General features: G+C 37.2%; 1 protein-coding gene across 1 annotated transcript; it reads left to right on the top strand.

Moving 5' to 3' along the window:
* The first annotated feature begins 6,427 nt into the window (after window positions 1-6,427).
* On the top strand, window positions 6,428-17,675 carry btf3l4 (basic transcription factor 3-like 4). The gene is made up of 6 exons (XM_059341956.1): window positions 6,428-6,519; window positions 6,999-7,060; window positions 9,978-10,091; window positions 13,346-13,547; window positions 17,017-17,076; window positions 17,327-17,675. Exons 2-6 carry the CDS (start codon window positions 7,007-7,009, stop codon window positions 17,371-17,373), a joined length of 477 nt encoding a protein of 158 aa, XP_059197939.1. The 5' UTR covers window positions 6,428-6,519; window positions 6,999-7,006; the 3' UTR covers window positions 17,374-17,675.
* The last annotated feature ends 179 nt before the right edge of the window (window positions 17,676-17,854 follow it).

Here is a 17,854-nt window from a genome sequence, read left to right as displayed (position 1 = left end):
TTGTGCAATATATATATATAAATATACAAAAAAACCTGTTATTGTTGGTGAGTCTCATTATTTAAATCAGTGTATTTGTATCTTCCAAATATACTTAAATGAGATGTTTAAATAAGCTAAAATAAATATTTTGAATGCTTAAATATCGTCTTTGCCATTTTTTAATGTGCTAATGTGCCCCTCTGATTAAACACTGGCCCCTCCTTGGCCCCCACAGTAAAACTGGTCTAGAACCGCCACTGCCAACTGACCTTCAAGGTTCATGTGTCCTCAATTGCCAGGTCGTGTTGATTCTCCCTGTACAACATCAGGAAGATCAGACCCTACCTGACCGAGCAATCCAAACAAATCCTGGTTCAGGCCCTTGTGTTATCGTGTTCAGACTACTGCAACTCTCTACTGGCAGGTCTTCCTGCTGCACCACCAAGCCTCTGTGCACGTCTGGTCTTCAACCAACCATAGAGAGCATATGTCACTCCGCTCATTATCTCTCTACACTGGCTCAGCTACTATCAAACTCAAAGTTTTGTCTCTTGTCTACAAACCAGCAACAGGCACAGCTCCTACATATCTGAACTCCTTTGTTCAGGTCCACAAACCCTCCCGCCCACTACGCTCTTTGAGTGAAAGACGTCTGGCTCCTCCGCCGCTGAAGGGCCCTACATCTCAAACCAGATTCTTCTCCTCTGTAGTGCCCCGGTGGAACAAAATACCAAACTCAATCCAATCTGCTGAATCCTTTTCAATCTTTAAGAAGAGACTGAAGACCCAACTCTTTACTGAACACCTCCACACTTGATCGTTGCTTGTGTTGTATTAGCTTTCAAATGTACGTTGCTTTGGATAAAAGTGTCTGCTAAATGACATTGTAGAATTGTACCTCTAAGATGTTAGATTTACATTTAATATTCTTCAAAAAACATCCTTTTCAAAGTCAAATTGTATATTTCTTTGTATTTTTTGGTTCTAAATGTTGATCTAGTGAGTCAAAGTAGTGATGGGATGTACTGTGCCGAGGCTTCGGTTTTTGGGTTTGAGAAATCCAGCAAATCTTTCATGAAGCGCGGATCAAGGCTTGTTTCTTTAAGGGTGAGTGATGTCATTGATGACGTCTGAAGCCTCGCTGGTTCAGGGAATGGTCCGAGTGTTGGCGTGATCTACGAACATATAGCGCAATGGATTCCCACAACATTGAGTCCAATCACAGTGGAAAAAACATTGTTCAGTCATCATCATCACCCCAGTATTCAGAATCAGACTCAGAATCACTTTATTAGTCCCTTGAAGGGAGATTTGTTTACGCCACACGCATATATAAAATCACTGACACACCCCTAAATGGAGAGTTAATACCTAGTATAGGCAAAAAGTGCAATGTGCAGATGTGCAAGAAGCAGACTTGTGAAGATGAGCAATTTGAGGGCTACTTTCTATTCGTTAAATAATGGCAGTTGGTATAAATGAGACCTGGAGTCTTTTAGTCCTCCACCTAGGGGCCCTAAGACGACGGCCTGAGGGCAAGAGCTCAAATTCATTCCGAAGAGGATGATCAGGACAATCCATAATGGCGTTAGCCTTCCTCAGGACCTGTCTGTTTTACATGGACATAACACCTTCCTGCCCACTTCCTGAAATCCTTCCAGCAGTATTGCAGTATTGTACTTCAGCACAATCACTGTCCCCTCTTTGGTAAACACTGCAAAAGTTTTTACAAACATCTAATGTCCTGTTGGATTTATTTACACATTGACTGATATCATACTGACACGTTTTTAAAAAATGAATAGACCTCTATTACCATTACCCACACATTAATCAAAAACAGATTAAATGAATGAATCACACAAGATCAAATCAAACTGTTCTTGGCAGTGATTATTCCCATGCTCACACTGTTGCAGACAGCCAAGAGGCCATCACAAATATTTGAAATGACTATCAAGGTTTTGACCAGCAGGGAGGTTTGTGAGCACAGGAAGCCTCGAGAAATTAACCTTTTTTTAAAAAAATCAATTGGATGTAAAGCTTCAAGACTTCATTAGGCTTCATCTGGCCATCACTAAGTCAAAGTGAGAAGTAATGATCAGGTCCTGATGGTGAACATTTGACCTTTATATCCAGGCAGGATGAGAAGGAGTCAGACACTCTGAACACACCAAACTCAGAAGGGTTCAGCAGTATACATGTAACAACCCAATGAGCAGGCAGACTACAGTGAGAGCTGTTTTACATGTTTACACTGAAGAATAAACTCCTGTTAATAAAAACATTTAATAAATTATGAGATTGTTCGTGGGGAGCAGCTGTCAGTGTGACCTGCTGGTCCTGCCAGCTGGTCCTGGTTGGCTCTGCCAAGGCAAAGTTCACAACAAATCAATAGTTTACTTTTCTGCTGATAAAGCCAATGTCCCGTCATTGGTCCCACCCCAAACTCTTTCACAACCTTCATTTACAGGAACAGTTTGGTGCAACAGCAGCTGTTTTCCAGCTTTCAACGTCTTTTGCTGACCCTGGCCCAGCTTTTCTTTTTTACTGGCATCAATCTCAGAAGAAGCTGAATATTTCCAAAAATCCATGAAGTTGCTAAGATAAAACATGAAGTATACTGTACACAGTTTTGTAGTTGAATGTGTCCAAACTGATTAAACATTTAATACAGCATCCCCAACACTTTTTAGCATTGTATGTTGATGAGTTTGATTATCTTTGATCTAAAATAGTCTCCTGGGGCTGATCAGTTGGAGCCAGCGGTGATTTTATTAGCAGTTCCACAGATACCCCTTCTCCACTGTTGGGACCAAGAACCCATAGAAGTCAGTGAGAAAAAACAGACTCCAGTAGTATCTATGAAGGGGTTGAAACACCCTTGTCTTAGACGAGACACCAATTGTGAAATAATGGCAAGGTGAGAGGGAGACATTTAACATTGCCTGGATGCTCTTTAATCCATTGAAGAGGGATTTCTAGGCAGGCTACAACCTGATAGATCCATGCACCTTGAATAAAACGGGATCCTGCAATTAATGCAGAGTTCTCTCCTCCCATGATGCTTGGCGTTTATGACACCTACAAATCACCTCATTGGTCAGGAGACCTTTGACACCACAGGTGGTCTACTGTCAAAAGCCCAAGACCTTCTCCCCACCTCTCACTCTTTCTCATCTGCCTGCCAAGGCGACGCCATCTCCTCCTCTAAGAGGGACAGAGGCCTGGACCCACCAGGGCCTCCCGCCTCCCTCACCTCCTGCTTAGGTCTGAGGCCTCCTGCAGAGATCTCCCTCCAGAAACAAGGAATCTTGCAGCTTACCAACTCCAAAATACCCTGTGCATCAATAGTTGGATTAATGAACACAAGTTCATTGCAACCAACAATAAAACTGCCTCAACAAACAATAGTGAGCAAAAGCTTAATTTGCAAGACAGCAAATTATTTCAAAACAGTCTGCAACAAAACCTTGTTCTAACGCCTTCTCCACCAAAAGGACTTCTCCTCTTTCTATCTGTTGATGGACTGTTGTTAATGTATTGATGATTTGGTTTATGTGTGTTTTTTAATGTTATTGTTGAAATATTTGTGTGCCAAATCACTTTAAGTTGTTAATCTTATTTTACAGACATTAAGTCACACATGCAAACTAACTCTACTAACTTATAATAAATACCTTTTGGAATATACATGCTGTCTATTCACATGTCATACACTGTGTGTAACTGTGTGGCAGGTACAGCCTTATGTAACCATGTGGGAGCCCTGTTATATCAGACTGGACATTATTCCCAGCTGAAGGTCACCTCTGTTTATGAAAACCTTTTTTTGTTAAGTGCAGGGTGTTAAACCTGGTCTGGTGAACGACATGATGATTTTTTCAGCCAGACCTAAGGAAAGGAGACTGGGAGAAGGCCTCAGGTTATTATTATTATTGTTGTTGTTATTAAAATACATTTTCTGTGGTAATCATATCAGTGGTAGAGTGGGTTGGCCCCCAACCGAAGGGTTGGTGGTTCGATCCCTGACCGTCGCAGCCTACATGTCGAAGTATCCTTGAGCAAGATACTGAACCCCAAATTGCTCCCGATGCTGCGTTCATCCGTGTGAGAATGAATTCCCGATGGTGGCAGGTGGCACCATTTAGGGTAGCCTCTGCCACCAGTATGAATGAGTGTGTGAAAGGGTGAATGAGCGCAGTCTGTAGTGTAAAGCGCTTTGACTGGTCGCAAAGTTACTAGAAAAGCGCTATATAAGTGCAGGTCCATTTACCATTTACAATTGTATTTGATAAATACAAGTATTTAAATACTGTTGCGATGCACTTAGGGTGGTGGAGGGCGGTTTAACGCAGCAGAGTGATGCGATAGAGGAGGAATGAGAGGCAGAACAGTTTAAATGATTGTGATTGGTTGGGCTTGACGCGGTTCTCGGCCAGCTGACAGCCGAGCGGGCGTGTCTTTTCCCCTGTTAATGTACATTTCTTTTTGGGTTTTCTGACGAGCCAGTTCTTGTTTTGTAACAGCCAGTTCTTGGCTTAGTTGAGCTGACCTGTTGCTTTCATGGAAAAGGCCAGACCTCTCTTCTTGAGAACTTCTTGGCGAAGTGCATGCAGCTAGGTCATGTTGGCGTATGGAGCCTGACGGTTGACCTGCTGTCTGAAGGGTCCGTGTCCTCTGGGGTCCCTTGTTGGCTGCATTTTGTCACAGATGTTGTCTGTATCAGTCGTCTGCTGTAGTTTTCTATCAAAGATTTCTCTGGGAACTGTGTGTCAGATCAGCTGTGTGATCCTATATATAGACCAGATGATGTCATGGAACTAATTCTCTGATGTCATATGTGTGTGACATATTTATTCAGGCATTCATTAGTTTAATAAGTTGATTTGGGGAATTTACTATTATAAATGTTTGAACTTCCCTATCATGTGAAAGATTCATCTGATGTGAAGGTCACTGCTATATGATGAAACTATGACATTGATTCAATCAATATGACTTTTCTAATGGTAAGCCTACTATAATATACTGTCTGTGGTCAGATGTATACAAAGATTTGGGGAAATAAACATTTTCTATTTCTGCCATTTTGCCTCAAATGTGTTTAGTTTCTGTTGATTGTGTTTGTTAATATTGCACATTTTTCCTGAGAGGATTATGTATCTCACACATATTGTCAGTAGTGAAAATACTGTTGCATGGGACTATAAATTAAACAACGAATAAACATATTTGTATATACACAGTTCATAAAAAATATCCACAGTATATGAAAAAAGTAAAGTAACATGGTGATATGGGCATATAGGTTACATTGTCATGCTGGTGTTAGCCCTCCTGTTATGTTGCGGGTCAAAATTGACCCATTTCAAAGTTTACTTCTTTTTTTTTAATTGTTAAAAGCACTTTTCATAAAAAGCAAAAAAAAAAAAAGTGAAATATATATATTTTAAAAAATCACTGTCATGTAAAACCATTGTATTTTAAATGTAGGCATTTCTAATGTACTTAAAAAAATATTTTAACATGTGTTTTTTAATGAAAAACGAGTGAATAATCCTTATTGAACCATAATCTATGAGAGGTAAAAAAAAAACACCATTGCACTAAATATTGATTGAAATGGTTAGTAACGGAGTTATGAATGAATATAAACAATGCTTATCGGGATTTCTATATAGTTTCTGGCACTTTTGGGTAATTTACCTCGTTGTAAAATGTGTTTTTTTTTTCGGTAAGAAGGCTTCAGATTGTTATAGAAGAATAGTTGGTAACGCTTTATATTAAGGTCCTTGTAATAACCATTAAGTAACAAGTAATAAGGCCCTTGTAAGTCTTTACAAGATGCTTATTAACATTATTGTGTTTATAAGCTTATATAAGTGTTAATAATGGCATTACAAACACCCATGACCCCCCCATTATGTCTTTGCCATGCCTTTATTAATCTTATTTTGTTTGCTTATTGATATTAAAATATACTTTATTGCTCATCTATTATAAGTTAACTATGCTTTTTGCAACTACCGGATCTAAAGCGAGAACAATGCCTTATTACTTGTTAATTAATGGTTATTAAGGACCTTATTATAAAGCGGTACCAAATAGTTTTTAATGGCCTTGAGAGATAAAAGTAATAAAAATGTTAATAAAAAATGAAAAATATAAAGAATTTGAATAGCAAAAAAAACAAGTGTTGGATTTGAAATGTTTGGGTGTTTTTTTTTTTGAGTGTCTGAAATGATGCCTTTCAGATAATTGCAAATGTTTGGCAATGAACATGCCTCGGGACAAATTAACCAGATAACATTATTGCTGTTCCCTCTGACTGCAGGTGTTAATAAAGAGTACCATCACTTTATAGTGCAGCAGCGTTTGTCAGTGTAATCTGTGAAGTGTCCTGTAGGCGGCAGCAGGAAGCTCAGCTGGTCGGAAACGTAGAAGAAGAAAAAAAATCCGTATGGTCTGTGACGTAATCTCTTCCTCATAACCTCCATCTTTCACTACCGCATGCCTGTGTGGATATTTGAGCAGGTTTGTGGCGTTAAATGTTGAATTGTGTGTGTCGTGCGGTGTGTGTGGAGTGTGTGTGTGTTGGTGTGTGTCCCGAGCCGAGCTGTCGGACCGAGCCGAGCCGTGACAGGCTGTGTGTCCAGTCTGTAGGCCCTGTGTTGTGTTTTTATCTCTGCAGCTGCTAACACACAAACAAACACACACACACGCACAGCACACTGACAAGTTGAAGCCAGTCTGTTATTATTGCATCAGCGTGGTGTATTTTTTATGCGTCTTTTTTATTGCTTTACCTCGTTGTAATTTTTTTTTTTTTCGGTTACTGTATTTTATTACTGTATTCTTTATACAATGGACTCTTTCTGTGGTTACCTCATGTTGTTGCGGCTCACAGTCGAAAGGGAAAACAGCAGCAGCAGCAGCATGCTAGTTGTTGAGCTGCTAACACATAACATTTGTTTTATTTTTTCAACATTACCTTCAATTTTCTCACTCTGTAGGTGACAACATGAATCAAGAAAAACTGGCAAAACTTCAAGCCCAGGTCCGGATAGGTGGAAAGGTGAGTTGACACCCAGGAAGTAGTTTATTCTTATGAGTGGTAGGTGTTATTTGAGGTGAGATAGTAGGTGTGTATGTGTGATTTATGGCTCTCCTTTCTTGTGTCAAATGAACTTGGCTGGACCAAAACCTACAGTAAATATTGCCATAAATGGGTAAATGGGTTTGTATTTTTAGGCCTGTCAAGATCACCACATTTTTGTTGAACGATATTGTCCCATAAATATTGCAATTAACAATATTATTGTATCTTTGAAGACTATTAAATGCCACTGATGTAATGATGATTAACCTTTTTCAAAATAAAATTAAAAAATCACATTCGTGCAATATCATTTAAATAAAAATGTATATTATGGGGTGTTTTGTTTGTGGACAGGGAAAAAAAACAAATGTATATCCTAAATTTCCAGAAAACTTTCCATGGGAAGGTATGCTGGGGATTTTTTTTCCCAAATCAGAACCTTTCCATGGGAATTATGGAAGATTATGGGAAATTATAGGAAATTGGGGGAAATTCAAACAAAAAAATGTATAAGCAGACATCCATGCAAAAATAATACAATTATAAAAAACAACACATTTCAACAGATTTTTGTAAGTAATACTTTATAAAGTTTAAATTATTTCATTGAACACATTTCTTTCATTGAGCAACATAAACATGAATGATGAGGTAAATAATACGCACCCCCCCAGACCCCACCCATTTATAAAAAAAAAAAGTAAAATCACCCAAGGGGCCAACCTTCAATTTTGTTAATTCCCAGTTTATTCACATTAATTCCTATGGAAAGTTTCCAACTTTGAAAATTCACAGAATTTTGGAACCCTTTAGAATACTAAACTTGCATACATATGGAAAAGATTTAAATAAGAGTGTGTGCATACTTTCCATTTCTGCCATATTTCCTCAAATGTGAAAATGTCATACATTATTGTACCATTCTCCTATGGATGGAGGGTCCGGCTTAAGCAGATAATTACATTTTAATTAAATGTCTGAATCTCCAACACAGCAATCAGAGAAGAGGACAGAAGCAACTTGACCAGAAATGCCAGCAAAACATTGCTCCGTTTATTGTAATCTTATAATGTTGGTAAACCCTGCTGTTTTCATGGCATTATGTTATTATTGTATATCTTTTGTTAAGCAATTAAACCCAAGATACATTCCATATGCATTCAAGACCCATTTTCATGACCAGCAATTCTGCATGTAACCCTGGAGTCATTAGAAACTCAGATATTGTATTAGGCACAAATATGATAGAGAAATAAGATAATAGAGAAATAAAGTGCAATAGAATCTAATTTAAAAAATGATGATAAGAACAATAACAAGCTAACCAGGTTACCCCATCCCTCTCAGGTCGACCCTCCCACACCTTCATGACATTATGTTGACTAAAATGTTGGTGATATTCTTATGTCAACAAACATAATGCATGCATATCTGGACAAGTTTTGCTGAGCTTGATAAGTCGATACTGTAAGTCTTATGTATTTTTAATTGTTTTTGTCTACAAGAAGAAGAAGAAGCTAATTTATTAAGACTTTTTTTCAATCCTGCAAGGTGAAGTTCATTTTCTTCACTCGGTTGTTTTGTGGAGTTTATGCATTCATATTCATTGTTGGGCCATAATATTTATATCAAGGTATTTGGTCAAAAATATTGATATTTAATTGCCCAACAGTAAACACTGTTCTACCCCAGTGATGGAGATTTGAATGTTAAAAATGTAGAAGAGGACTTCAGATTGTTATAGAAGAATAGTTGGTAACGCTTTATATTAAGGTCCTTGTAATAACCATTAAGTAACAAGTAATAAGGCCCTTGTAAGTCCTTACAAGATGCTTATTAACATTATTGTGTGTTTATAAGCTTATATAAGTGATAATAATGGCATTACAAACACCCATGACCCACCCATTATGTCTTTGCCATGCCTTTATTAATCTTATTTTGTTTGCTTATTGATATTAAAATATACTTTATTGCTCATCTATTATAAGTTAACTATGCTTTTTGCAACTACCGGATCTAAAGCGAGAACAATGCCTTATTACTTGTTAATTAATGGTTATTAAGGACCTTATTATAAAGCGTTACCAAATAGTTTTTAATGGCCTTGAGAGATAAAATTAATCAAAATGTTAACAAAAAATGAAAAATATAAAGAATTTGAATAGCAAAAAAAAACAAGTGTTGGATTTGAAATGTTTGGGTGTGTTCATAATACATTTTTAATACAACTGAGTGTCCGAAATGATACCAGATAATTGCAAATGTTTGGCAATGATGATAACATTTAGATATTAAATCTTTGAGTCTTGCGACCAACTTAAATATTGAACATTTGCTACAGGGACATCAAGAGTAATTTATTCCTTAACAGGGAATACTGACAATTGAATTCCTCAACGGTTAGCACCTTTGTTATCAATAAATGCAATGTTACAACATTGTAGCTATAACTTAGATATAACAACAACAACAACAACAACAAGTTGCCACCTAAACAGGTGCCTATATGGTTGAGTAAACAGTTTTGTTTTTCTGGCATCATGTTGGCTAACATGCTCCATATAAACACAATTCTTAAGACTGAAGTATGTCTAGACTTTGTATTCTATTTATACTTTTATGGCAAATATATTGATAGTAGTTTTCACATTCAAATATGTATCTGCCTGAAAAATATGTCTGATTATAGACTGCAGCTGATTTTAACCAGTCACATTTTGAATTCTGTGATTCTTACTGAATGTGTTGAATAAAGAGTCTTGTATGAAATCCTGAGATGCAATACTAAAGGTTTTGTTGCCCCTTTTTATAGCCTTTTCTTTTCCTCCTGATTCGGTCTTTCTTTTAAGAATCATGTTGCTGTCATTTAGCAGTCTTGCTTCTGTTTCAGGGATCTGCACGCAGGAAGAAGAAGGTGGTTCACAGAACAGCAACAGCTGATGACAAAAAGCTTCAGAGTTCACTTAAGAAGTTGGCTGTCAACAATATTGCTGGAATTGAGGAGGTAAGTTGTTATGAATATTGGTTATTAGTGAACCCTGAGTCTTATCTCCGCTTTACATTGATGTGATGTATTCTTACTGGGCTGTGGAGACTTCATGTTAAGGGATTTGCATCCATTTAGTCAGCACAGAGTAACAGATCATTATGACACAGAGACATTCAGCCATATTCAGCCCTGTGGAACAAGCTCAATATGGAGCTGAAGCAATGCCCAAACATGAAACAGTTCAAAACGAGGTACAAAGACACTATTTTCCAGAGGAACATGGATGAGGGAGATGTTGGGTAGCACCAAGTGTTATGAGGATACTGTGTTTATTTATTTTGATCTTTTTACACTGGTTGTCATTTTGTGTTGTTTCTTTTCCTTGTGTTGTTGTTTCTTTTCCTTGTGTTGTTGTTTCTTTTCCTTGTGTTGTTGTTCTTTTCCTTGTGTTGTTGTTCTTTTCCTTGTGTTATTTCTTTTCCTTGTGTTGTTGTTTCTTTTCCTTGTGTTGTTGTTCTTTTCCTTGTGTTGTTGTTTCTTTTCCTTGTGTTGTTGTTTCTTTTCCTTGTGTTGTTGTTTCTTTTCCTTGTGTTGTTGTTTCTTTTCCTTGTGTTGTTTCTTTTCCTTGTGTTGTTCTTTTCCTTGTGTTGTTGTTTCTTTTCCTTGTGTTGTTGTTCTTTTCCTTGTGTTGTTGTTTCTTTTCCTTGTGTTGTTGTTCTTTTCCTTGTGTTGTTGTTTCTTTTCCTTGTGTTGTTTCTTTTCCTTGTGTTGTTTCTTTTCCTTGTGTTGTTGTTCTTTTCCTTGTGTTGTTGTTTCTTTTCCTTGTGTTGTTGTTTCTTTTCCTTGTGTTGTTGTTTCTTTTCCTTGTGTTGTTGTTTCTTTTCCTTGTGTTGTTGTTCTTTTCCTTGTGTTGTATCTTTTCCTTGTGTTGTTGTTTCTTTTCCTTGTGTTGTTGTTTCTTTTCCTTGTGTTGTTTCTTTTCCTTGTGTTGTTTCTTTTCCTTGTGTTGTTGTTTCTTTTCCTTGTGTTGTTGTTCTTTTCCTTGTGTTGTTGTTTCTTTTCCTTGTGTTGTTGTTTCTTTTCCTTGTGTTGTTGTTCTTTTCCTTGTGTTGTTGTTCTTTTCCTTGTGTTATTTCTTTTCCTTGTGTTGTTGTTTCTTTTCCTTGTGTTGTTGTTCTTTTCCTTGTGTTGTTGTTTCTTTTCCTTGTGTTGTTGTTTCTTTTCCTTGTGTTGTTGTTCTTTTCCTTGTGTTGTTGTTTCTTTTCCTTGTGTTGTTGTTTCTTTTCCTTGTGTTGTTGTTTCTTTTCCTTGTGTTGTTGTTTCTTTTCCTTGTGTTGTTTCTTTTCCTTGTGTTGTTCTTTTCCTTGTGTTGTTGTTTCTTTTCCTTGTGTTGTTGTTCTTTTCCTTGTGTTGTTGTTTCTTTTCCTTGTGTTGTTGTTCTTTTCCTTGTGTTGTTGTTTCTTTTCCTTGTGTTGTTTCTTTTCCTTGTGTTGTTTCTTTTCCTTGTGTTGTTGTTCTTTTCCTTGTGTTGTTGTTTCTTTTCCTTGTGTTGTTGTTTCTTTTCCTTGTGTTGTTGTTTCTTTTCCTTGTGTTGTTGTTTCTTTTCCTTGTGTTGTTGTTCTTTTCCTTGTGTTGTATCTTTTCCTTGTGTTGTTGTTTCTTTTCCTTGTGTTGTTGTTTCTTTTCCTTGTGTTGTTTCTTTTCCTTGTGTTGTTTCTTTTCCTTGTGTTGTTGTTTCTTTTCCTTGTGGTGTTGTTCTTTTCCTTGTGGTGTTGTTTCTTTTCCTTGTGTTGTTGTTTCTTTTCCTTGTGTTGTTGTTTCTTTTCCTTGTGTTGTTGTTCTTTTCCTTGTGTTGTATCTTTTCCTTGTGTTGTATCTTTTCCTTGTGTTGTTGTTTCTTTTCCTTGTGTTGTTGTTTCTTTTCCTTGTGTTGTTGTTTCTTTTCCTTGTGTTGTTGTTTCTTTTCCTTGTGTTGTTGTTTCTTTTCCTTGTGTTGTTGTTCTTTTCCTTGTGTTGTTGTTTCTTTTCCTTGTGTTGTTGTTCTTTTCCTTGTGTTGTTGTTCTTTTCCTTGTGTTATTTCTTTTCCTTGTGTTGTTGTTTCTTTTCCTTGTGTTGTTGTTCTTTTCCTTGTGTTGTTGTTTCTTTTCCTTGTGTTGTTGTTTCTTTTCCTTGTGTTGTTGTTTCTTTTCCTTGTGTTGTTGTTTCTTTTCCTTGTGTTGTTGTTTCTTTTCCTTGTGTTGTTGTTTCTTTTCCTTGTGTTGTTTCTTTTCCTTGTGTTGTTCTTTTCCTTGTGTTGTTGTTTCTTTTCCTTGTGTTGTTGTTCTTTTCCTTGTGTTGTTGTTTCTTTTCCTTGTGTTGTTGTTCTTTTCCTTGTGTTGTTGTTTCTTTTCCTTGTGTTGTTTCTTTTCCTTGTGTTGTTTCTTTTCCTTGTGTTGTTGTTCTTTTCCTTGTGTTGTTGTTTCTTTTCCTTGTGTTGTTGTTTCTTTTCCTTGTGTTGTTGTTTCTTTTCCTTGTGTTGTTGTTTCTTTTCCTTGTGTTGTTGTTTCTTTTCCTTGTGTTGTTGTTCTTTTCCTTGTGTTGTATCTTTTCCTTGTGTTGTTGTTTCTTTTCCTTGTGTTGTTGTTTCTTTTCCTTGTGTTGTTTCTTTTCCTTGTGTTGTTGTTTCTTTTCCTTGTGGTGTTGTTCTTTTCCTTGTGGTGTTGTTTCTTTTCCTTGTGTTGTTGTTTCTTTTCCTTGTGTTGTTGTTTCTTTTCCTTGTGTTGTTGTTCTTTTCCTTGTGTTGTTGTTTCTTTTCCTTGTGTTGTTGTTTCTTTTCCTTGTGGTGTTGTTCTTTTCCTTGTGTTGTTGTTTCTTTTCCTTGTGTTGTTTCTTTTCCTTGTGGTGTTGTTTCTTTTCCTTGTGTTGTTGTTTCTTCTCCTTGTGTTGTTGTTTCTTCTCCTTTCATATGTATGTGTGCGTGTGTTTGGGTATGTATCCAAATGTGGGCGCGTGTATGTATGTATGTATAATTTCGCTGTATAGGTAAATTATATTTATGTTTTTGTAATACAAGACATGTTTAGACAAGGATGTTAACTTGTCATATTTAAGGAGAGGGGGTGGGAGTTTATAAGTTTTACTACTTCTCACTCCTTTTCAAAATATGTATTCTGTCATGTTAAATGTTTTGTCTGACTCTTTTTTTATTTTATTATTTGTTTTCATATTCGAAATAAACCTAAATCAAATCTCAAATCAAATCATAACTATAAAAACTGTCTCTTCTCAGGTGAACATGATTAAGGATGACGGGACTGTGATCCACTTCAACAACCCCAAAGTTCAGGCCTCTCTGTCCGCCAACACCTTCGCCATCACGGGCCACGCTGAGACCAAGCAGCTGACAGAGATGCTGCCCGGCATCCTCAGTCAGCTCGGAGCAGACAGCCTCAGCAGCCTGCGCAAACTGGCAGAACATTTCCCCCGGCAAGGTGGGTGTGCCTGCACCTCTTAGACCCTTGACCTCTTTAGGGCGGTTTAGATAAGAGAGAAAAAAAAAACAGTGCCATTATCAATTACAGTGATGGAAATAAGTATTTGATCCCCTGCTGATTTTGTGATTTTTGCTAAATTTTCCCACTGACAAATAAATGAACGGTTTTATAATTTTAATGGTAGGTTTTATTTCAACAGTGAGAGACAGAATATTCCAAAAATATCCAGAAAATCACATTATATAAAAGTTACAAATGTATTTCCATTTAGATAGATAGATAGATAGATTACTTTATTCATCCCTGAAGGGAAATTTGGTTGTCACAGCAGTCCGGTATTCAAGTACAATAAAATACAATAGAATAAAATACTGAGGTAGCATAAATAAAAACAACAATAGAAAATAACACAGAATAGAACAAGGACACTTAAGAAGGTAAAAAAGAACATCAGTTGGTAGGATGGTTGGCAGATGATGGTAATAATTAAACTGGTGATATGATGGCAACAATGCTATAGTGACTAGATGGTATATAATAATAATAATAATAATAGTACAGTAGATAATATAATATATATAATATAATATGTAATAATAGATAATAAACAATATAAAAATAAATAAAATGAAAAATATAAATAAAGTAATTTTAAGATTTTTTGACTGAGTGAAATAAGTAATTGATGCCCCAACAAAACATAGTGAGAAACCCTTATTTAAGAGAGGTCAGATGTTTCTTGTTGTTAGCCACCAGGTTCACACACATCTCAGGAGGGATTTCGGTCCACTCCTCTTCGCCTCAAAACATTAAGGATTTGGAGAGGACCTGTAGTTGCTCGGCAACACGAAGCATCAGCTCCCTCCACAGATTTTCTCTGGGATTAAGGTCCTGAAAACCGTGACCTTAATATGCCCTTTCTGGAGCCTCTCCTTTTGTTGCCTTGGCCGATGTTTTGGGCCATTGTCGTGCTGGAACCAGTTCTCCCTGTCCTGGCTGAGGGCAGGAGGTTGTCACCCAAAATTTCACGTTACCTGTCCCCGTCCATCTTCCACTCACTGTGGTGAAGTCATTGTGTCCCCTTAGCAGAGAAACGGCCCTAAAGCATAATATTTCCACCTCCATGTTTGACGGAGGGGGTGGTGTTCTTTGGGTCATAGTCAGCATGTCTCCTCCTCCAACACAGCGAGTTGAGTTGATGGCGAAGATACATTCCATATGCATTCAAGACTCATTTTCATGACCAGCAATTCTGCATGTAACCCTGGAGTCATTAGAAAGTCAGATATTTTATTAGGCACAAATGTGATAGAGAAATAAAGTGCAATAGAATCTAATTTAAAAAATTATGATGAGAACAATAACAAGCTAACCAGGTTACCCTACCCCAGGTCGACCCTCCCACACCTTCATGACATTATGTTGACTAAAATGTTGGTGATATCCTTATGTCAACAAACATAATGCATGCATATCTGGACAAGTTTTGCTGAGCTTGAGAAGTCGATACTGTAAGTCTTATGTATTTTTACTTGTTTTTGTCTACAAGAAGAAGAAGAAGCTAATTTATTAAGACTTTTTTTAATCCTGCAAGGTGAAGTTCATTTTCTTCACTCGGTTGTTTTGTGGAGTTTATGCATTCATATTCATTGTTGGGCCATAATATTTATATCAAGGTATTTGGTAAAATATAATAAATATTGATATTTAATTGCCCAACAGTAAACACTGTTCTACCCCAGTGATGGAGATTTGAATGTTAAAGATGTAGAAGAAGACTTCAGATTGTTATAGAAGAATAGTTGGTAACGCTTTATATTAAGGTCCTTGTAATAACCATTAAGTAACAAGTAATAAGGCCCTTGGAAGTCTTTACAAGATGCTTATTAACATTATTGTGTGTTTATAAGCTTATATAAGTGATAATAATGGCATTACAAACACCCATGACCCACCCATAATGTCTTTGCCATGCCTTTATTAATCTTATTTTGTTTGCTTATTGATATTAAAATATACTTTATTGCTCATCTATTATAAGTTAACTATAAGTTAACTATGCTTTTTGCAACTACCGGATCTAAAGCGAGAACAATGCCTTATTACTTGTTAATTAATGGTTATTAAGGACCTTATTATAAAGCGTTACCAAATAGTTTTTAATGGCCTTGACCCCAGTGATGGAGATTTGAATGTTTAAGATGTAGAAGGAGACTTCAGATTGTTATAGAAGAATAGTTGGTAACGCTTTATATTAAGGTCCTTGTAATAACCATTAAGTAACAAGTAATCAGGCCCTTGTATGTCTTTACAAGATGCTTATTAACATTATTGTGTGTTTATAAGCGAGTTGAGTTGATGGCAAAGAGCTTGATTTTGGTCTCATCGGACCACATGACGTTCTCCCAAGCCTTCTCTGAATCAGCTGGTGTTCATTGGCAAACGTCAGACGGGCCTGTACATGTGCCTTCTTCAGCAGGGGGACCTTGCGGGCACTGCAGGATTTCAATCCATTACGGCGTAGTGTGTTACCAATAGTTCTCTACATTACTTTGGTTCCAGCTGCCTTGAGATCATTAACAAGCTCCTCCTGTGTAGTTCTGGGCTGATTCCTCACCTTTCTCATGGTCATTGATACCCTATCTTGCGTGGCACCCCAGACTGAGGGCGATTGCTGGTTATTTTGTGTTTCTTCTATTTCTATTTTGAATAATTGCACCAACAGTTGACTCCTTCTCACCAAGCTGCTTGCTGATGGTCTTGTTGCCCATTCCAGCCTTGTGCAGGATGACTATCTTGTCCTTAGACAGGTCTTTGGTCTTGCCCATAGTGGAGAGGTTGGAATCTGATTGAATGATTCTGTGGACAGGTGCCTCTTATACAGGTAACGAGCTGAGATGAGATTAGGAGTACTTTCTTAATGTGAGAGGATTAATTTGTGGGCCTCATGGGCACATAACTGGTCTGTGGGAGCCAGATGTATGTCCTGGATCAACAAGTTTTCTTTATATAACCTATACCCACATCTGAGAATCCATATAAGTCATACACCACTGAATACAGAATGACGCTTTTTCCAAAGGATTTGATTAGTGAGAGCCTTTTTAGCCAATTTTAATCAGAAACGGAACATGAACTGGATTTGACCAGTTTAAGCCTGCAGCATTTATTGCTACGGCAATCTAGCCAAATTAAAAGAGCCACTCAGGCAGTAGACTTGGACCGACTTTGCATGCGTGTGTGTGTTAAAACAATGGATAATATATATCAGGCTTTGGTGTAACAGAAGTGTTTGTTAGATGGATAAATACGTTTTGTTTTTTCTCTTTTCCTGGGATTTGTTAAATAGGAAAACTCTGAAATATCACCAGACTTATTCTGTTAAGAAAGTATTACAGATCTGGCTACAATAATTTAATGGCCAAAGCAATAATAAATTTCTTACTTCTACATTTTTCTCTCTCAGCCCTCGACAGCAAGGCTCCAAAACCAGAGGACATTGAGGAAGAGGATGATGATGTTCCAGGTATGAATAGTCAGACAGTTAAATAGTTTTTTTTTCTCTACACACACATTCAAACTGATTCTCATAATGCTAAGTAAACTATTATGTCAAATTAAGAAGATCCATGTTGTAGAACTGCTATATTTTGTTTTTTGCTACTATCCTTTTGAGCTGAGTGCATATTATATAATTTCATTGGTGGAATGAAAACCCTGTAATTTGAAGTCCTTCTGTATAATAATTTGTAATTCAAAATGTTTTTGTTGTGCAGATCTGGTGGAGAACTTCGACGAGGCGTCAAAGAACGAGGCAAACTGACGCACATGGGGTTCATGTGCACACGGGCTGGACTGCAATGAAGCGAGAAACCTTCTCCGGTGTTTTTAAGTCTAGTCATCCAGACATATCAGACACTATCTCCACGAACCAGAGACTTTTCTATTTTACGATGGCCCACGGATGTCCGAGTCAGACTGGCTTGTGCACTTATTAAATAAAAAAAGAAAACCGGTTAAATCCCTTCACCACATTGTCAGTCATGTCAGGATTACAGTGGTCATTCAAGCTAGTCTTAAGACTTTTTGTTTATGAAACAAAATAAAGGTGATTAACATTTTTTAGATGGTGCTGTGGTCATTGACAACATGTGCAAATGTTTAATTTTTAGTATGCAGTTTTGCCTGGAACAATTCAATGATATTTCCTGCAGTATGACAGCTTGTGCATGCAGCCAGGGTTTTCATATCTGGCATCATAGCTGTGCTGTCTTGGCCTGCACGCTGTCCTGCGGGGCTGAGCT

This window comes from Centropristis striata, chromosome 9 (genome assembly GCF_030273125.1).
Source record: "Centropristis striata isolate RG_2023a ecotype Rhode Island chromosome 9, C.striata_1.0, whole genome shotgun sequence".
Classification (NCBI taxonomy): domain Eukaryota; kingdom Metazoa; phylum Chordata; class Actinopteri; order Perciformes; family Serranidae; genus Centropristis; species Centropristis striata.
Note: the sequence above shows the minus strand (reverse complement) of the source record. Positions and strands in the feature narration are given on the sequence as shown.